The sequence below is a fragment of the Salvelinus fontinalis genome, chromosome 33 (genome assembly GCF_029448725.1).
Source record: "Salvelinus fontinalis isolate EN_2023a chromosome 33, ASM2944872v1, whole genome shotgun sequence".
In the NCBI taxonomy this organism is placed as follows: domain Eukaryota; kingdom Metazoa; phylum Chordata; class Actinopteri; order Salmoniformes; family Salmonidae; genus Salvelinus; species Salvelinus fontinalis.
The window spans coordinates 35,292,328-35,314,597 of record NC_074697.1 but is presented as its reverse complement, the minus strand read 5'-3'; the positions used below and the strand labels follow the sequence as shown (position 1 = coordinate 35,314,597).

Genomic DNA, 22,270 nt, shown 5'->3' with positions numbered 1-22,270 from the left:
TAGACCAGCCAGTAGACCAGTAGACCAGACAGTAGACCAGTAGACCAGTTGACCAGTGAGTAGACCAGTTGACCAGCCAGTAGACCAGTAGACCAGCCAGTAGACCAGTAGACCAGTAGATTAGTAAACCGTAGACCAGCCATTAGACCAGTAGACCAGCCAGTAGACCAGCCAGTAGACCAGCCAGTAGACCAGTAGACCAGCCAGTAGACCAGTAGACCAGTTGACCAGTCAGTAGACCAGTTGACCAGCCAGTAGACCAGTAGACCAGTAAACCAGTCAGTAGACTAGTAGATCAGTAGACCAGTAGACCAGCCAGTAGACCAGTAGACCAGACAGTAGACCAGTAGACCAGTTGACCAGTGAGTAGACCAGTAGACCAGCCAGTAGACCAGTAGACCAGTTGACCAGTCAGTAGACCAGTTGACCAGCCAGTAGACCAGTAGACCAGTAAACCAGTCAGTAGACTAGTAGATCAGTAGACCAGTAGACCAGCCAGTAGACCAGTAGACCAGACAGTAGACCAGTAGACCAGTTGACCAGTGAGTAGACCAGTTGACCAGCCAGTAGACCAGTAGACCAGCAAGTAGACCAGTAGACCAGTAGATTAGTAAACCAGTAGACCAGCCATTAGACCAGTAGACCAGCCAGTAGACCAGTCAGTAGACCAGCCAGTAGGCCAGTAGATCAGCCAGTAGACCAGTAGATTAGTAAACGAGTAGGCCAGCCAGTAGACCAGTAGATTAGTAAACTAGTAGACCAGCCAGTAGACCAGCCAGTAGACCAGTAGACCAGCCAGTAGACCAGTATATTAGTAAACCAGTAGACCAGCCAGTAGACCAGTAGATTAGTAAACCAGTAGACCAGCCAGTCATGGTGTGCGTGTATTTGTTACTTTGTATATTTGACATTTTGAGTAAAAGTACGTTGATTACTCATATCTGCTGTCCTGCGCCTGACTCTCTACACCAGCTACACATAGGGCCCATTACATCATGTTGAAACCAACCGAAAAATTGTGACCCTAACCTAGAGACAGGCAAGGTCAGGGGGAACTTCCATAACAACGTCCTGTTAAAACTTCTTGACACTAGGGGGGCGCCATTTCGACTTTGTAAAAATTCGTTCCCAAATTAAACTGCCTCGTACTCAATTCTTGCTCGTACAATATGCATATTATTATTACTATTGGATAGAAAACACTCTCTAGTTTCTAAAACTGTTTGAATTATTTCTCTGAGTGAAACAGAACTCATTCTGCAGCACATTTCCTGTCAGGGAGTGAGATTTCAGAAATCGAGGTCCCTGTTCTGAGGTCAGTTTATAAGTACCCATGTAAGCCATCGGGCTACATGCACTGCATACGCCTTCCTCTAGATGTCAGTAAGCGGGGAGAATTTGAATGGAGTGGATTGCGCAATCTGGGGCCCTATATAAGACCGTGGAACGGAAGTACCGTTCTTTTCAACGGGGCGCCTGGCGCATCAGGGACATCACAATGGCCTCTTGCAAAGCTTTCGTTTTAGCAGTTCTGTAACTCCGGTCATGTTTTTATTCGTTATAGTTGTTAAAGACATCATAAGGTAGTTAATTTAAACCGACTTATAGCAGTTTATATCAGTTTATTGCGATTTTCCTGGATTTCTTTGTGATGCGCTTTCACGAGTTGGACACCTCTCCAGTGGGTGGCTATCGTTAGCTGCTATTTCCACATGAGAAGAGGACATCTTTCAACCAAAAGACGATTGTTCTGGAGAAAGGACACCTTGCCCAAGATTCTGATGGAAGCTCGGCAAATAGTAAGCAATCTTTATGTTGTTAATTCGTATTTATGTTGACAAATGTCAAATAATAATTCCGCCATGAATTTCGGTGCGGTCTCGCTTTAGCGCACGCTGTATGCTGAAGTAACGTTAATTTTAAAAATGTAACACAGCGATTGCATTAAGAACTAATTTGTCTTTCATTTGCTGTCCAACTTGTATTTTTTAGTCAAGTTTATGAATAGTTTTCGATTAGAATAGGTGCCTCTCCAAGATGGCGCCGGACAGATTGCTTGAAGTTTTGGCCACTAATCACATTGTATAACCACGATTTGTGCCGCTAAATATGCACATTTTCGAACAAACTCTATATGCATTGTGTAATATGGTGTTATAGGACGGTCATCAGAAGAATTCTGAGAAGGTTAGTGAAAAAATTAATATATTTTGGTGGTTTATACGTTATCGCTATTTTTGGCTTGAATCAATGCTGTTGTGATGTTTGCTATTGTGGTAAGCTAATATAACGCTATATTGTGTTTTCGCTGTAAAACACTTAGAAAATCTGAAATATTGTCTGGATTCACAAGATCTGTGTCTTTCATTTGCTGTACGCTGTGTATTTTTAAGAAATGTTTTATGATGAGTAATTAGCTAATACACGATGGTCTCTGTAGTTATTCTAGTCGCTTTGGTGAGAGTTGTGATGGTGGCTGCAATGGTAAACTATGATTTATACCTGAAATATGCACATTTTTCTAACAAAACATATGCTATACAATAAATATGTTATCAGACTGTCATCTGATGAAGTTGTTTCTTGGTTAGTGGCTATTTATATCTTTATTTGGTCGAATTTGTGATAGCTACTGATGGAGTAAAAAAATGGTGGAGTAAAAAAGTGGTGTCTTTTGCTAACGTGGTTAGCTAATAGATTTACATATTGTGTCTTCCCTGTAAAACATTTTAAAAATCAGAAATGATGGCTGAATTCACAAGATGTGTATTTTTCATTTGGTGTCTTGGACTTGTGATTTCATGAACATTTTATTATATGATATCCCTGTGGCTTTAGGCTAGGCTATGCTAGTCAGCTTTTTTGATGGGGGGGATCCCGGATCCGGGTTTGTGAGGCGTTTAAACAATGACTCCAAACATTCCTATGCATTCCTAATGGCACCCTATTCCCTATATAGTGCACTTTTTTTGGTCAAAAAACTTTTGCACAATATAGAGAATAGGGTGTAATTTGTTGGTGATGTGGACACCAAGGAACCTGAAGCTCTCAACCTGCTCCACTACAGCCCCGTCGATGAGAATGGGGGCGTGCTCGGTCCTCCTTTTCCTGTAGTCCACAATCATCTCCTTTGTCTTGATCACGTTGAGGGAGAGGTTGTTGTCCTGGCACCACACGGCCAGGTCTATGGCCTCCTCCCTATAGGCTGTCTCATCGTTGTTGGTGATCATCTCTACCACTGTTGTGTCGTTGGCAAACTTGATGATGGTGTTGGAGTCCTGCCTGGCCATGCAGTCATGGGTGAACAGGGAGTACAGAGGGGGACTGAGCATGCACCACTGAGGGGCCCCTGTGTTGAGGATCAGCGTGGCAGATGTGTTGTTTCCTACCCTTACCACTTGGGGATGGCCCGTCAGGAAGTCCATGATCCAGTTGCAGAGGGAGGTGTTTAGTCCCAGGGCCCATAGCTTAGTGATGAGCTTAGAGGGTACTATGGTGTTGAACGCTGAGCTGTAGTCAATGAATAGCATTCTCACGTAGGTGTTCCTTGTGTCCAGGTGGGAAATGGCAGTGTTGAGTGCAATAGAGATTGCATCATCTGTGGATCTGTTGGGGCGGTATGCAAATTGGAGTGGGTCTAGGGTTTCTGGGATAATGGTGTTGATGTGAACCATGACCAGCCTTTCAAAGCACTTCTTGGCTACAGACGTGAGTGCTACGCGTCTCAAACAGCTTCACCAGGAATGCTTTTCCAACAGTCTTGAAAGAGTTCCCACATATGTTGAGCACTTGTTGGCTGCTTTTCCTTCACTCTGCGTTCCAACTCATCCCAAACCATCTCAATTGGGTTGAGGTCGGATGATTGTGGAGGCTAGGTCATCTGATGCAGCACTCCATCACTCTCCTTCTTGGTCAAATTAGCCTGGAGGTGTGTTGGGTCATTGTCTTGTTGAAAAACAAATGATAGGCCGACTAAGAGCAAACCAGATGGGATGGCGTATCGCTGCAGAATGCTGTGGTAGCCATGATAAGTGTGAATTCTAAATATATCACCTACAGTGTCACCAGCAAAGCACCCACACACCATCACACTTCCTCCTCCATGCTTCACTGTGGGAACCACACATGCGGAGATCATCTGTTCACCTACTCTGCGTCTCACAAAGACAAGGCGGTTGGAACCCAAAATCTCAAATTTGGACTCATAAGACCAACGGGCAGATTTCCACCAGTCTAATGTCAATTGCTTTTGTCTCTTGGCCCAAGCAAGTCTCTTCTTATTATTGGTGTCCTTTAGTAGTGGTTTGTTTGCAGCAATTCGACCATGAAGGTCTGATTCACGCAGTCTCCTTTGAACAGTTGATGTTGAGATGTGTCTGTTACTTGAACTCTGTGAATGCGCAGATCAGCTGGCTGGTGTGTTTACAGACATATTCAATCGCTCCCTATCACATTCTGTTGTCCCCACATGCTTCAAGATGGCTACCATTGTTCCAGTACCCAAGAAGGCAAAGATAACTTAACTAAATGACTACCGCCCCGTAGCACTCACTTCTGTCATCATGATGTGATTTGAGAGGCTAGTCAAGGATCATATCACCGCCACCTTACCGGCCACCCAGTTTGCATACCGCCCCAACAGGTCCACAGATGACGCAATCGCCATCACACTGAATACTGCCCTATCCCATCCCATCTGGACAAAAAGACATACAGTATATCACTTAAAACATTAATTCTTGCTGCCATCCTTAGTTCATGAATTACATTTCCCAGCTAATAAGAGAAATGTTGTTTACATTAGTAGAGAGAAAGTCTATCTTTCAGTAGCTAGCTGAAGGTAGCCTGAATATACAATCTATTCAATTTAGATTTTGTGTCACTGGCCTACACATAATACCCCATAATGTCAAAGCAGAATTATTTTTGTATAACTTTTTACAAATTCATAAAAAATGTAAAGCTGAAATGTCTTGAGTGAATAAGTATTCAACCCCTTTGTTATTCCAAGCCTAAATAAGTTCAGAACTAAAAATGTGCTTAACAAGTCACATAGTAACTTGCATGGACTCACTCTGTGTGCAATAATGGTGTTTAGCATGATTGATATTTGAATGACTACCCCATCTCTGTATCCCACACATACAATTATCTGTAAGGTTCCGCTGTTAAATTTCAAACACAGTTTTAACCACAAAGACCAGGGAGGTTTTCCAATGCCTCGCAAAGAAGGCCACCTATTGAGCATGGTGAAGTTATTAATTACATTTTGTATGGTCTATCAATACACCCAGTCACTACAAAGATACAGGTGTCCTTCCTAACTCAGTTGCCAGAGAGTAAGGAAACCACTCAGAGATTTCACCATGAGGCCAATGGTGAATTTTCAAGCAGTTACAGAGTTTAATGGCTGTGAAAGGAGAAAATTGAGGATGGATCAACAACATTGTACTGTAGTTACTCCACAATATTAACCTCAATGACAAAATTAAAAGGAGGAAGCATCCACAGAATACAAATATTACAAAACATGCATCCTGTTTGTAATATTTTTATCTTATTTAACCTTTACATAGTAAGACACGAAAGTAAAACTGCAAAAAATGTGGCAAAGAAATTCACTTTATGTCCTGAATACAAAGTGTTATGTTTGGGGCAAATCCAACACAACACATCACTGAGTACCACTCTTTATATTTGCAAGCATGGTGGTGGGTGCATCATGTTATGGGTATGCTTGTCATCGGCAAGGGAGTTTTTTTAGGACAAAAATAAACGGAAATAGAGATAAGCACAGGCAAAATCCTTGAGGAAAACCTGGTTCAGTCTGCTTTCCAACATACACTGGGAGACAAATTCACCTTTCAGCAGGACAAAACCTAAAAGACAAGGCCAAATATACACTGGAGTTGCTTACCAAGATGGCATTGAATATTCAATGTGGCCTAGTTACAGTTTTGACTTAAGTCTGCTTGAAAATCTATGGCAAGACTTGGAAATGACTTTCCATCAATGATCAACAACCAACCTGACAAAACTTGAAGAATTAAAAAAATTATAATATGCAAATATAGTACAATCCAGTTGTGGAAAGCTCTTAGAAACTTACCCAGAAAGATTCACAGCTGTAATCAATGCCAAAGGTGATTCAAACATGTATTGACTTAGTGTGTGTAAATGCGTATGTGAATACTTTTTTTATATAGATCTGCAAACAATTGTTTTTACATATTTTGACTTTGTCATTATCGGCTATTGTGTGTATGTGGGTGGGAAAAACATCTATGTTATCTATTTTGAATTCAGGCTGTAACACAACAAAATGTGAAATAAGTCAAGGAGTATGAATACTTTCTGAAGGCACTGTATATAAAGTGAGAGTTATCTGATGATATCTACACCACATGGTTTCACCCAGACCCAGACAGACAGGCACAGAGCACGCAGGAGTCGAGAGGAGGAGGGAGACTGAAAGGAACTTACGACTGTCTTCTTGGTCCTGACTCTGGTTCCTTCGGCTGAGCTACGAGGGGCCAAGGTCTTGTGTTGGTCCTGTCTGGGACATTCTCCTGTATCTGGTTCCCCTCGCTGCAGCAGTGTACTGTCCTCCTCGTTAAGAGATTGGTTTACTGCCGTCCCAGACACAGCTCCATACTGCAATAACAGCACAACAACAACCGTGAACACTGGATCCCTGTCTGTCTGTCTGTCTGTCTGTCTGTCTGTCTGTCTGTCTGTCTGTCTGTCTGTCTGTCTGTCTGTCTGTCTGTCTGTCTGTCTGTCGGCAGGGAACGCAGTCTTCAGTTCCAGTTCTATTGGATAGACAGTAACAGATAGTGACAAGGCAGCCTGTATCATGTGTTAATCGTCCTTTGAAAGGACAAAGGACCTTGTCAACTCCCCCTAGTAAAGACGTCGTGTGATCTCCTCCACCAGCGGCTGGCTGTTAGTTAAAGCTGTCTCAGTGAATGTGTGTTATGGCTGTTGATTTGATGCCTGCAGGCATGTGCCCCTCTGCAAACCACTCTGTAACCATTCCTAACATGCTCAATCATACAAACAACCTCCTCTACCCACACAACAAGACCTCTGTGCTGATCACATACAGAACCATACAGGCTTCTTTCTGTCTGTTGTTGCCCTCTGTTAACTGACTGCTGGGGTATGTCATGATGTAAGCCTCCATGAGAGGAGTCTTATGTAGGACCAGAGCTACAAGGTCCCGGTAACAACATCTGGCTGTCTGTCTGCGCCCCGCCTGGCCCACCACCCTGGCCAGACTACTGCTAGACACACTACATACTATACCAGCTTTTCTAACAGTCAACTCCCTCCTCTCACATCATAAAATGGACGCCAGCAGCAGTCATAGAAGCGAAATCAAATACAGCCTGACAATGGCCATAGTGTTCCAGAAAGACAGCTTCCACTGTATGACAACAAAATGTATGTATATCAACACATATCACAGTTATCCTAAAGCTTATGACGGAACAGTCCTTCCCAGACCTACAAGCTTCTGAGGCATGCGTCCCAAATGGCACCCATAGGGCTTTGGTCAAGAGTAGTGCACTATAAAGGGAATAGGGTGCCATTTGGGACTGATCCTGAGTCTAGTCTTCTCTCTGTCTGGGTCAGGGGCTTAGCTAGGTGAATGTATGTGTAATGTACAGTACATTATATAGCAGCATGGACTTATAGTCCTGTTAGACACCTGTTGAATGACTATAACAATAATCCATCGGGATTTCCTCTTCACAAAGCTCAGTAAATTGATTATAGACAGCAGAGAGCATGAAAAAGCATGTGGCATCATGATAGGTTGCAGAAGAATGTATACATTTCCCATATGTACCACTGCTCAGTACATGGCTCGCATTTCAATTAACATGGTCATGTCACCTGCTGTCTGTCTGCGTGCGGTGCAGGGTGTGTGTGACTGACCTGTTGTCTGCGTGAGGTGCAGGGTGTGCGTGTGACTGACCTGTTGTCCGGGTAAGGTGCAGGGTGTGTGTGAGACTGACCTGTTGTCTGCGTGAGGTGCAGGGTGTGTGTGAGACTGACCTGTTGTCTGCGTGAGGTGCAGGGTGTGTGTGAGACTGACCTGTTGTCTGCGTGTGGTGCAGGGTGTGCGTGTGACTGACCTGTTGTCTGCGTGCGGTGCAGGGTGTGCATGTGACTGACCTGTTGTCTGCGTGGGGTGCAGGAGGTATGTGTGACTGACCTGTTGTCTGCGTGTGGTGCAGGGTGTGCGTGTGACTGACCTGTTGTCTGCGTGTGGTGCAGGGTGTGTGTGTGACTGACCTGTTGTCTGCGTGAGGTGCAGGGTGTGTGTGTGACTGACCTGTTGTCTGCGTGGGGTGCAGGTTGTGTGTGTGACTGACCTGTTGTCTGCGTGTGGTGCAGGGTGTGCGTGTGACTGACCTGTTGTCTGCGTGCGGTGCAGGGTGTGCATGTGACTGACCTGTTGTCTGCGTGAGGTGCGGGGTGTATGTGTGACTGACCTGTTGTCTGCGTGTGGTGCAGGGGGTGTGTGTGACTGACCTGTTGTATGCATGAGGTGCAGGGTGTGTGTGTGACTGACCTGTTGTCTGCGTGCAGTGCAGGGTGTGTCCGAGGGGGAGGATGATGCACTCAGAGCCTCCTCTATGTCCAGGTTGAGCTGGTCCAGTTTCCTCATCAGCTGGCTCATAGACTCACACCACGGGGTCTGAGGCTGGACCAGGGGACACTCCTGGGGGAAGAGAAAGGCAGTGGGAAGAGTGTGTGATTAGACAACACTGGATAAACCTATAGAGCCTGCAGAAACAGACAATTGTGACACCATGTACTAAACTGGAGCATGCAGTTATCAGAAACAAAGGTAAATGAGTGAGGACCACAACAATCACTACTCCGTAGTTGGACAGGAAATAAAGAAGATCATTCAGAGAGCTACCATTGAATTCTCTGGATAATTACATTGAAACAGTTCAGACAGTTGGAGAAGGTTATGAGCACCAGGTGACAACTAAAAACTCTAAATACACTTAAGAGATCATTAGAGGAGCAATAAAATACTTTTATAAATGTCAAAGTGAAAGTTAACAGCAGTAAACAGTACAGACCACCATAGAGGGAAATGTGATAGCTTCACCACCTAGTTCTCAGCAGCCATCACGCAGTAACACAGACCTTAACATCCAGTCCAGATCCTCTAACACAGCTCATGTTTGTCTCTGGATGTGTGGCAAAGGGCACCCTGGTCCCTTTATAGTGCACTACTTTTGACCAGGGCCCATATGCACTATGTAGAGAATAGGGTGTCATTTGGGACGCATCCAGAGACAAACATGAGCTGTGTTAGAGGATCTGGAGGTTACGATCTCTCTCTCTCTTTGAGACCCTTGTTGCGCAACGATGTGACTCAGAAGACAAGCAGCCGACACAAAGCCATTCATTCATTTCCTGGAATTAAACTGTGGAACTGTCGTCTGTGTTCTGAGTGTGTCTGTCTGTCTGTTGGAGCCCCTGGCTCCTGGAAGCCCCTGGCCCCTGGCTCTGTGTTCTGTCTGTTAGGGCCCCCAGGAGCCCCTGTGCCCCCAGTTCTTTCTCCATGCTGCATTAAAACCCCTTTCCTCCTAACAATCATCCTATTGAGGGGTGTGTTCTCTAGCGGAGCTACCGTAGTGCTGGTTTCTGAGCCACAGGCTCCTTGGGTGGAGATGGGTGTGACCCTCCCATTGGCCTCCTGTTCTTCCTGCTTCAATGTAAAGGCAGAGTCACACTCATAACATACAGAATATAGGAACGACTTTCCCTCTCAATTAAAATCTTGATCCTTTTTTATTCTAGTTCAAGTTAAAGCCATGATGTTTTGGCCGTCAATGGCCTTCATCAGAATGAAAACAAAATGGGAATGGACAAGAAAATATAGGAAATACAATTGGTGGGAAACAACAATCAATGTAGAGACAGGGAACTAGAGGTGTTAATGCCTCTAGAGAGTTCTTACAACATAAAGATGTTACTAGTAGGGTGCTAGTGATCAGAGCAGAAGTCAGTCCACCTAAGGTCAGCTGGTTGACTTCTGAAAACTCTGGAAACTCCTCAGTCTGTCAGTCTGTCTCTCTGTGCTATATCTGGAGCACACTACAACACACTGTCTCCCACTGTCTCTCTTCTCTCTGACAGCCACACACAGTGCTGCCTGCCTGCCTCGGCATGCAAACACTTTTCCTCAGAAGGAGTGGAATTCCAGAGGCTTGAAGCTGAGAGAGACACTACCCATGATTCCTTTCTCCTCCATTCTCTGGCCCCATCAATAGTGAGAAACACTGATACCATGGCAATGCTGCCGGTATGAGTAGTGTTATCTTCAGGAAGATAGCTAAATGTGAGAGGGACGATAACTTCATCAGGGCAAATTGGCCACATTGTAAACCCCAAGGCTGGGTCTTTGACATGGTAATGAGGAGTTAAGTGCGTGAGCTCTGGGCACCGTGCCTGGACCGTACCACCCACTGAGAGAGGTACAGATCACCAGTCAGGGAGAGGACTGGGGATGACTGGGTTAGAGTTTGAGCAGGGTGGCATGCGAAAGGACACAACGGTTAGGCTAATGGGTTACTCCACTGAAAAAGAGTTAAAACCCATTCTCTCCTAACTTAAAACCCAGTCTCTCCTAACTTTCTAGGAGTTACCCGCTATGTTCCCAGGTCTATCGCCTGGGGAGAACAGTCACACCAGTTGAATCCTTTCACTTATAAACTATAGAAAGATAAACAACATCACAGAAACATGTCATTTTACAGTATACACAAACATACCATAACCAACGGATTGATGCACAGAGAGAAAGTGGGAGAGAGAGAGAGAGAGACGTGTGCATAGGCCTTGCAGGATTACTATGTAGCAATGGTGCCCTCAGATGGAGAGTATGAAAGGCTGCAGTTAAAATGGACTGTCTGAAGAACAAACATGAGTGCTGCCTGTCAGATATCCTGGTCGCCTCCCAAATGGCACCCTGTTTCATATCTAGTGTACAACTTTTGACAAGGTCACAGTTTAAACCAATTCCAGGTATTTAAAGCATTCCTCCTCCCTTTCCCCAAACAACCTTTATGCTCACAAACAGCCCATTCCCAGTGTTGTGTCAAACAGCCTGTAAAGCCTGCCAGGGCTATCAGCAGAGACAGTGGGAGTGTTCCCTATCTAACCTCTCCCCTCTGTTTTACTGTATGTTCTTATCTCCAGGTTCAGGGTTGCTATTATATGTTGCTATCTACAGAGGGTTTAGCTGAGGAATGACAGCTATGCACTGTCAGAGATCTGGTGTCTCTGACACTTGTTAAGTTAAACCATAGATTTATGTATGATTTATGATGTAAACATGATTCATAAACATCCAGAAGAGACTTTAGAAGTCAGTAAACCTTGGAAGATGGGGTAACTCATAGTCTGGTAACTACCATTAAACCTGGAGGGATGGGGTTAGAGCCTGGTCACTAGCAAACCTGGAGGGATGAGGTCACAGCCTGGTAACTATTAAACCTGGAGGGATGGGCTCACAGCATGGTAACTAGTAAACCTGGAGGGATGGAGTCACAGCCTGGTAACTAGTAAACCTGGAGGGATAAGGTCACAGCCTGGTAACTAGTAAATCTGTAGGGATAGAGTCACAGCCTGGTAACTAGTAAACCTGGAGGGATGGAGTCACAGCATGGTAACTAGTCAACCTGGAGGGATAGAGTCACAGCCTGGTAACTAGTAAACCTGGAGGGATGGGGTCACAGCCTGGTAACTAGTAAGCCTGGAGGGATAGAGTCACAGCCTGGTAACTAGTAAACCTGGAGGGATAGAGTCACAGCATGGTAACTAGTAAACCTGGAGGGATAGAGTCACAGCATGGTAACTAGTAAACCTGGAGGGATAGAGTCACAGCCTGGTAACTAGTAAACCTGGAGGGATAGAGTCACAGCATGGTAACTAGTAAACCTGGAGGGATAGGGTCACAGCCTGGCAACTAGTAAACCTGGAGGGATAGAGTCACAGCCTGGTAACTAGTAAACCTGGAGGGATAGAGTCACAGCCTGGTAACTAGTAAACCTGGAGGGATAGAGTCACAGCCTGGTAACTAGTAAACCTGGAGGGATAGAGTCGCAGCCTGGTAACTACCAAGATCAGGGGACGGCTGGAAGAAAACACAACAGAGCTGCTGCAGTATAGCACCCTATTCCCTATTAATGCACTACTTTTGACCAGAGTCGAGGGGTGCACTATAGTCATTGAAGAGGAGAATGAAGCTGTTGGTAATAGGAGACTAATTTCACTGCTACTGTAATATACCCAACGATGCCTGCATAGGAGCTCTGTCAAAACAGGAGGGAAAGCAAAATTGTTTAAGGATGCATGTATGCATTTATGTTTGCATTCCTGCAAGACCTGCTGGGTTTAGTGTTTTAAAATGCTGGGGAAAATACTAGATCAATGTACACACTCATTCCAGCAGACTAATATCTCAGAATGTAATAACAACAAACAGTGGGGAACAGACTATTGAAGGTGTTTGTATAGCAAAGCACTGTGTTTGTACTGAGCCTTAGTGGAATTAAATAATATAATACTTTTTTGTATCAAGCATCTCAGAGTATGAGTGGTGATCTAGGATCAGGTCCCCTCTGTCAATGTAATCTTATTCATTATCATCTAGGATCAGGTCCCCTCTGTTCATGTAATCTTATTCATTATCATCTAGGATCAGGTCCCCTCTGTTCATATAATCTAATTCATTATCATCTAGGATCAGGTCCCCTCTGTTCATGTAATCTTATTCATTATCATCTAGGATCAGGTCCCCTCTGTTCATGTAATCTTATTCATTATCATCTAGGATCAGGTCCCCTCTGTTCATGTAATCTTATTCATTATCATCTATCTATAAGGCAGAACTAGATCAACACTACTACTCTGAGGCCCTTGATACATATGGCCCCTGGCAAAGAGGCAGGAAATACACGGCCTGGGGGAGAAACAGTCACATTTCCTCATTGAGAGAACAGGCTGGATTATATTAACATACGATGGATTCATATATATTAATATACTGTATCTAATGGTGTTGAACTACAGTTAGTACACAGTGCCCAACTCTGACATAAACGTTCAAACACATCTCTACTGAACCAGCTGACCTTAGGTGGACATGAATATTACATCAATATGTGAGGAATACAGGTGGGACTTAACAGCTGTGTCTCTAAAATGCGTCTGTAATGACAATAAACAGTGGCCTACCTCTGTGATGCTGGTCTCAGTCTCTGCCTCGCAGCCGCTGTGGTTATGGTTTTTGGAGGAGGAGGAGAGGTGGGAGCTGTTTGTAGTGTTGGTTGTAGAGCTGACTGGTGCCTCAGCCTGGGGACTCATAGATCCTCTCTCCTTAACTACGTTGTCTCTGTTGCTGCTCCTTCTCCTCCGACTGACCAGGAACTCCCTGCTCTGAAGCAGCTCTGGGAATGTATCCTCATCATCCCCATCTTCATCATCATCACCTTCATCATCCTTCTCTGAGGAAGACTCCCTGCAGTCAGAGCTGTTGTTGATGAAGACGATGTGGTCGGTGCTAGAGTGACAGGTGGAGTCTGAGAAGGTGATGGAGCTAGGTTTGTGTTTGATGATGCAGGGGTGATCGCAGAGGCCTAGCTCTGCCAAGTGGACCTCAGAGAGGGCCAGGGTGAGGGAGGGAGGTCTGTAGGGATCCATGTTGTTGTCTACACTGACCACTAGAGAAGGGACGGAGCTAAAAGCCTCTGATTGGACCACAGAGATAGTGACGTGGCTGACCTCTGTCTCTGATTGGACCAGAAGGGTAGGGATATGTCCATTCTCTGTTGGGACTAGAGGGACGGGGACATGGTTGTCTTCTGTGTGTTCCAGATCAGTAGGGACTTGTCCGTTCTCCACAGGCCCCTCTGAGTAGTCCTCAGGGTGGCTGTCTGTCTCTGTCCACCTGGGTGACTCCTCCCTTAGCTCCCTGTCTGTCTCTGTCTGCCTGGGTGAGGTATGGCCCAGCTCCATGTCGGTCTCTGTCTGCCTGGGTGAGGTATGGCCCAGCTCCATGTTGGTCTCTGTCTGCCTGGGTGAGGTATGTCCCAGCTCCATGTCCTCTAGCTGATCAGAGAGGTTAGCATCCAGGGTATGTCTTGATTCTATACGTCTATTACTGTCCTCAACTTCAAGGTTTCCCTCTATCCTAGGAGCAAGAACATCCACATCTCCCTCTATCCTAGGAAAAGGAACATTGGAGGCTAGGCAGTGGTCCTCAGCTGCTCCTGGAGAAGTGCTGTGTAAATCCAATCCATTGTTATTGGCATCATCAGGCGATGGTGATGTGACACTGCCTGGCTCACCGAGGAGACCCGCGGGACAGACGATCTGGAGAGGGTCTAGAGGGTCAGGAGGGGAGACATCAGTACCAGACTCTGCTGGCCCTCCTGGACCTCCAGTACTAACAGCTTGATCTCCCTCTATCCCAGGAGCTCCAGTACTGTTATATTCACTACCAGCCTCCCTGTCCTGCTGGGGTGTGTCCTGGTTGTCTAGTTCCAGTTTTGACAGCTCCAGGCTTAGAGGTCCTGGCAGACAGACATCCTCACTGCTCTCTGTGGAGCTGTCGTCATCATGAGAAGACTCTGGAGCACAGTCTGAGGAGGACTGGTGTGTGTGTGTCTGTGGTTGTGTCTGTTGCTGTACCTGTGCCTGTGCCGTTGGCTGTGTCTGTGGTGAGAAGGTCCTGCCTGGTGATGCTGACATAGCCAGAGAATGTCGCTCCTCCAGAGTAAACATCAGAGCAGTATCCATGTTGTTTCTACAGTCTGTTACAGTGTGTTACTAGGGAACAGGTAGTCTGGTGGTGTGGCTGATGGTCAGGTAGATCCAGAGGGACTGCTGTCTGATGAAAGAGCTATATGGATTTGCCATGTTCCTCTCAGACATCCTCATCACCTGGATTGGCAACACCAACCTTCACACAGATCAAACAGCAGATCACTTGAAACAAATAGAGAAGATGTAGCATTAAAAACTAACAAGATACAGCATTAAAAACAGACAAGATACAGCATTAAAAACTAACAAGATACATCATTAAAAACAGACAAGATACAGCATTAAAAACTAACAAGATACATCATTAAAAACTAACAAGATACAGCATTAAAAACAGACAAGATACAGCATTAAAAACAGACAAGATACATCATTAAAAACTAACAAGATACAGCATTAAAAACAGACAAGATACATCATTAAAAACAGACAAGATACATCATTAAAAACTAACAAGATACAGCATTAAAAACAGACAAGATACATCATTAAAAACAGACAAGATTCATCATTAAAAACTAACAAGATCCATCATTAAAAACTAACAAGATACAGCATTAAAAACAGACAAGATACATCATTAAAAACTAACAAGATACATAATTAAAAACAGACAAGATCCATCATTAAAAACTAACAAGATCCATCATTAAAAACTAACAAGATCCATCATTAAAAACTAACAAGATCCATCATTAAAAATTAACAAGATCCATCATTAAAAACAGACAAGATCCATCATTAAAAACTAACAAGATACATCATTAAAAACAGACAAGATACATCATTAAAAACAGACAAGATACATAATTAAAAACTAACAAGATACATCATTAAAAACTAACAAGATACAGCATTAAAAACAGACAAAATACATAATTAAAAACAGACAAGATACATAATTAAAAACTAACAAGATACATCATAAAAAACAGACAAGATACATCATTAAAAACTAACAAGATACATAATTAAAAACGAACAAGATACATCATTAAAAACTAACAAGATACATCATTAAAAACAGACAAGATACATAATTAAAAACAGACAAGATCCATCATTAAAAACAGACAAGATACATAATTAAAAACTAACAAGATACAGCAAAACAAAGATAGAAGATAACGTTACAACATTAAACAAACAGAGAATATACAGCAATATAGAAGATAAGGCAGTGGAGAGGATACAAATAAGGTACTGCATTATAGAAGATACAGAGAAGACATTGCATTAGAGAAGAAACTGCATTAGAAAAGACATTGCATTAGAGAATATACTTAGAAGATGCAGCATTAGAGAAAACACTGCATTAGAGAAGATACTTAGAAGATACTGCATTAGAGAAGACACTGCACTAGAGAATATACAAAGAAGATAATGCATTAGAGAAGATACAGAGAAGATAATACATTAGAGAAGATACTGCATTAAAACAAACGGACAATGAAAACCATTAGTTCCAAGTCGTAAACACCTCACAGCGACATTTCTCAAAGACTGCCTGCTGTCCCTGGGTTCAGATCCATCACACACATCCATCTCAACTAAAAGAATAGTAATAACTTTACCTTTTAAGCACAGATTTATCAAGCTAATATTTGTAAGTGTGTTTCGTCTCTCCCCTTCTGACTCTCCTACTAGCAGTGAACTAACTACAGCAGGGTGAAGCCAGAGTCCAGCGGAGCTAATATTTAATATTCCTATTTCCTATGCATTACACTACTTTTGACCAGGGTCCATAGGGCTCAGGTCAAAAGTTTTGCATTGTGTAGGGAATATGGTGCCATTTGGTACATAGCCCCAGAGAGGAGCTGCTAACAATGAATCTGAACATCTGGCTGCAGTCGCAACGTTCAAGTCTGGATCTGTTTATGACACTATGGCAGTGACATCTCTGCACACAGGAATACTCTCCCCAGCAGCTGCTGTACACACACACATTCCGTTAGCACTCCACTCTGTGTAGGGATCCCCATCTGTCTCAGGGTACAAAGGGAGGCTTTTCTCAGACTGCTCTTTCCAAACAAGCTGATAACAAAGTTACATGAGTAACTGCATTCCCTACATTTCACAGATAGATACACTAACCCCAACTGTGAGGTCATGCTACAGCTTAAACTCAGTCATGAAGGCCTTTGCAACTGTCCTCATATTCCCTGGACAGGAACTGTGCCTTCTGTATGTATGGAGAGCTAGAAGTCTATTGATTAGTATGGTTGATCTGTATGGTGTAATGGATGATTATTGATTAGTATGGTTGATCTGTATGCTGTAATGGATGATTATTGATTAGTATGGTTGATCTGTATGCTGTAATGGATGATTATTGATTAGTATGGTTGATCTGTATGGTGTAATGGATGGTTATTGATTAGTATGGTTGATCTGTATGGTGTAATGGATGGTTATTGATTAGTATGGTTGATCTGTATGGTGTAATGGATGGTTATTGATTAGTATGGTTGATCTGTATGCTGTAATGGATGATTATTGATTAGTATGGTTGATCTGTATGCTGTAATGGATGGTTATTTATTAGTATGGTTGATCTGTATGCTGTAATGGATGATTATTGATTAGTATGGTTGATCTGTATGCTGTAATGGATGATTATTGATTAGTATGGTTGATCTGTATGCTGTAATGGATGATTATTGATTAGTATGGTTGATCTGTATGGTGTAATGGATGGTTATTGATTAGTATGGTTGATCTGTATGGTGTAATGTATGATTATTGATTAGTATAGTTGATCTGTATGGTGTAATGGATGGTTATTTATTAGTATGGTTGATCTGTATGCTGTAATGGATGATTATTTATTAGTATGGTTGATCTGTACACACTTAGAAAAAAGGGTTCCAAATGGGTTCTCGGCTCTCCCATATGAGAACCCTGTTTGGTTCAAGGTAGAAACCTTTTTGTTCCAAGTGGAACCCTAGAACCCTTTTTTTTTTTTACCTAATAGGGTTTTACCGGGAAACAAAGGGTTCTACCCTGGAACAAAAAAGGGTTCTTCAAAGGGTTCTCCTATTGGGACAGCCAAATAACCCTTTTAGGTTCTAGATAGCACCTTTTTGTAAGTGTGTATGATGTAATGGATGACTCCTAAGCTGACACACAGCTATCCATGAAACAGCTATGGAGAATCAGAGAGCTGGTTCCCATGTAGCTACAGTACAGTCTGCTGCTCTGTTGTCTCTCTCTCTCTCTCACGCACGCACGCACGCACGCACGCACGCACACACCACACCACACCACACCACACCACACCACACCACACCACACCACACCACACCACACCACACACACACCCTGCTGCCCTGAGAACTAAGCAGCTGCTGCATCTTGGACCATGGCCCTGACTCTAGCTCTTATAACAACTGCTCAAAGACACACATGCGGTAGATCTGTTCTATGTGCGCTATTTGTTTTTCTACGTTTTAAGTTTTGCAACTTTTACTTTTGGTTTTGTACATCTGCTTCAAACAGCTGAAAATACAATATTTTTGATTATGGAAAACATATTTCACAGCGGTTTAAATGGTACAATGATTCTTTACACAATACTTGCTTTTTTTGTCACATAAACTGAAATTAGGCGAACTATTCGAATTTTAACAACCAGGAAAGGGAGGAGCAATTTCTGCGTAGTGCATATTTAAAGTGGCACTATGCAGAAATCACTCCGTCTTTTATAATAATAACACATGGAATAAATACACAATGAGTAACAATAACTTGGCTATATACACAGAGTACCAGTATATTAATAAGAAAATAAGCAGTAGCAGCAGCGTACGTGATGAGTCAAAAGAATGAGTGTAAAAGGGGTCAATGCAGATAGACCGAGTAGTTATTTGGTTAACTATTTAACTAACTATTCATCAGTCTTATGGCTAGGGGGTAGAAGCTGTTCAGGGTCCTGTTGGTTCCAGCCTTGCGCTATCAGAGGGAACAGTCTATGACTTGGGTGGCTGGAGTCTTTGACAATTCTTAGGGCCTTACTCTGACACCTCCTGGTATAGAGGTCCTGGATTGCAAGGAGCTCAGCCCCAGTGATGTACTCGGCCGTATGTAGTGCCTTTTGGTTGGATGCCAAGCAGTTGCCATACCAAGCGGTGATGCAGCCAGTCAATATGCTCTCAGTGGTGCAGCTGTATAACTTTTTGAGGATCTGAGGGCCCATGACAAATCTTGGGGGATGAGGCATTGTTGTGCCTTCTTCATGACTGTGTTGGTGTGTGTGGACCATGTTAATTCCTTAGTGACACAGAGGAACTTGAAGCTCTCAACCAGCTCCACAGCCCAGTCGATGTGGATGGGGGTGTGCTCAGCCCTCCTGTTTACTGTAACCCAGGATCAGCTCCTTTGTTTTGCTGACATTGAGGAAGAGGTTGTTGTCCTGGCACCACACTACCAGGTCACTGACCTCCTCCTTATAGGCTGTCTCATCGTCGTCGGTGATCAGGCCTACCACCATTGTGTCTTCAACAAACGTATTAATGATGAGAGTTGGGAGTTGTGCATGGCCAGGCAGATGTGTTGTTGCCTACCCTCACCACCAGGGGGCGGCCTGTCAGGAAGTCCAGGATCCAGTTGCAGAGGAGGGTGTTCAGTTCCAGATAATGGAAGATAATAATCTCTGGATTTTGACTTCTTTATTTAATTTCATTTTACAATCCAAGTTGGTGTAGCCAGAAGGCTTGCGATTCATTTATTTTATGCTGTGACAAACATTTTAAAACAAGACCTTGAGAGATGATCATTGACTAGAATTTGTTAGAAATGTCATCGATTTTTTGGCTAATGAATGATAACGAATGCAGTAAGAAAATGTTAGCTTTTATGTAAAATATAGCCTACCTTAGAATAGCACATGATGCACGGCGGTTTAGATTCGCGGGCAATGATCAACCGCGGCGCTATCCATGGTGCTGAATCTCCGCTACAGTTTATCTGTTTGATTTGCACAATAAGCGGATATCATTAAGTAAAAACAACCACAACTTTCCCAAATTCCCCCAATAGCCAGGTGCAAGGGGAGAGAAAAGTACCATGATGCATCTTTCAGTCAAATGTAGGCTAACATTTATGTAGCCTAATTATAACAACACTGTGATAACCTCATAATATTTGACCAGTCGGCCAATAGTGCTTCATAGGCCTTCATTAAAACTAGGCTACATCAACAAAATAGTGTGCTGACTTTGAGAAAACTTTGAGTTGATTAAATTGCAAAGAATACACCAAGAAATCGTTAGTGCATGTGTATATTTAGCCATTTCCAGTGGTATAATCATATCTGATTTTTTTTTAGATTGTATTACATACTTTTAAATAGCACTTCGAGAATACCGGGAAGCCCAGTAATTTCTTTCAATTTTCTCGGGATGGAAAATTGGTAGATTCTCAATAAAATATTCAACCCTAGTCTCTACATGTTTTTATTCTGTGAAACAGATCCCACAACTGAGGAATTCAATCTGAACTATTTTCTTCAATTTAAGAAACGTACAAATGTTTTAGATCTTTTTTTATCTTCTATAAAATGGATCTACAAACACAATCAAAGAGTTGTATGTGAATATAGATATAGAGTTGGATGTGAATATAGATATAGAGTTGGTTATGGGTTACATTTAAAACAGTCAATGAAAGATCATGTTGACACAGAACAAAGTAATACAACTTGATAAAGGCAGAGAGTTGTAACAGCAGTTTTAACCTCTACAACTCACACTAACCCACGGTGAGGACACCAGGACTGACAAGTCAGAGATGGAAAGTGTCTCAAAGGGCAATGAAAACAAAAAACAAACAGACAGAAAATGGAACCCTATTCCCTTTATAGTGCACTACTTATGACCCGGGCCGATATGGATAGGGCTTTGGTCTAAAGTTATGCACTATATAGGGAATAGGGTGCCATTTGAGACACAAGTAGAGACTTACCTGTTAGGTGAAGAATAGTCCTGTTTGTTGTCTAAACAGACAAACTGAGATCACAGCAACAAAAGACTGGAGAGAGACAGAGTCCTATAGTGAAGCCACAGTTCTCTTAAGACAAAAGAGAGAGCATGATAGAGAGTGAAGGAGAGAGGGACTAAAAGAGTCTGTCAGAAGAGACAAGAGTAGGAGAGAGTGAAAAAAGAGAGAGTAGAAGAGTCTCTTGTCAGAAGAGAGAGGAGTAGAAGAGAGATTGAAAAGAGAGAGAGTAGAAGAGTCTCTTGTCAGAAGAGAGAGGAGTAGAAGAGAGAGTGAAAAGAGAGAGAGTAGAAGAGTCTCCTGTCAGAAGGGAAGCCACTCAAACAGGTATTTCTCTGCAGTTCAACTCTTCCTCAATTATTCCTCAATTATTCCTCAACTATACCTATCTGTCCTCCCTCAGGGCTTAGTGGAGGTTAACACTGGTTACCTCTATGCATGCTGCTAGCGCTCTGACTAAGCCATTCAGAATATGTGTAAGGCCAAGGAGTGTGAGAGTGAGTGTGTGCATTTGTGTGGGAGGTGGAAGGGGGAGGAGAGAAGAGATAGGAGAGAGAGGGAGGGGCGATATAGAGATGAAGTGAGGGAGAGGAGTAGTATTTGGTATTTGGCACAGTAAGAGAACAAGGTAATATGTGGTTCCAGCTAACACAACATGTTTGGCTGTGAAGACAGAGTGAGCTAATGACTCTATTGTCACTGGACTCAGAATGTGTGTGTGTGTGTGTGTGTGTGTGTGTGTGTGTGTGTGTGTGTGTGTGTGTGTGTGTGTGTGTGTGTGTGTGTGTGTGTGTGTGTGTGTGTGTGTGTGTGTGTGTGTGTGTGTGTGTGTGTGTGTGTGTGAGATCTGGATGCAACAGCATGGCAGTCAGGCGCAGCAGAGTGGATTCCTACTGAGGAGGAGTGGCAACATGCCTTGATATCCTGCTGTAGCTGGTTAAAATATAAAGACGCAGATAGCAGAGATAAGGATTTCCAAAGGATCTTCTCAGGGTCAATGATATGCTGCTATGTTATAGGGAAAAGTGTCAAACAGAGACATAATAAGGTATGTGAAGTATTTGCCATAGTTATAGTGCCTTGTTTGTCCAAAATAATACAGTTAAAATGTGAAGTTAGTCATAACTAATCTGCTTTAGTTCAGCCATGTGCTGTCCATTACTGAATGACAGACAGGAGTCATTGATGGCAGCTCTGCACAACATCAGACTATGAAAGGAAGGAGTCTGAACTAACCTGACCTCTGATCCAGAGAAGTCCAGGGGTAACAGAGCTCTGTCTACATTCAGTAGGAGATAGAGTCACTCTCAGAACTAACTAGAAGCCTGTCATATAGAGCTCCTCAGAGGGTGATATGAAGAGTAAACACACACACACACGTGAGGGGGTACACTACAGCTGCTGTCTGCTG

The 22,270-nt window shown here is 43.3% G+C and overlaps 1 protein-coding gene across 1 annotated transcript in view; it reads right to left on the bottom strand.

Moving 5' to 3' along the window:
* The window catches only part of LOC129832129 (stAR-related lipid transfer protein 13-like), a 133,592-nt gene extending 112,265 nt beyond the window's left edge, over positions 1-21,327 (bottom strand). The window contains exons 1-5 of the mRNA XM_055895916.1: positions 20,827-21,327; positions 19,738-19,830; positions 13,276-15,027; positions 8,585-8,734; positions 6,484-6,654 (exon numbers count right to left, since the gene is read on the bottom strand). Of these exons, the coding sequence (XP_055751891.1) occupies positions 6,484-6,654; positions 8,585-8,734; positions 13,276-14,838 (1,884 nt within the window). The 5' untranslated portion in view covers positions 14,839-15,027; positions 19,738-19,830; positions 20,827-21,327. The remainder of the gene's footprint in view (positions 1-6,483; positions 6,655-8,584; positions 8,735-13,275; positions 15,028-19,737; positions 19,831-20,826) is intronic.
* Between the last annotated feature and the right edge of the window lie 943 nt (positions 21,328-22,270).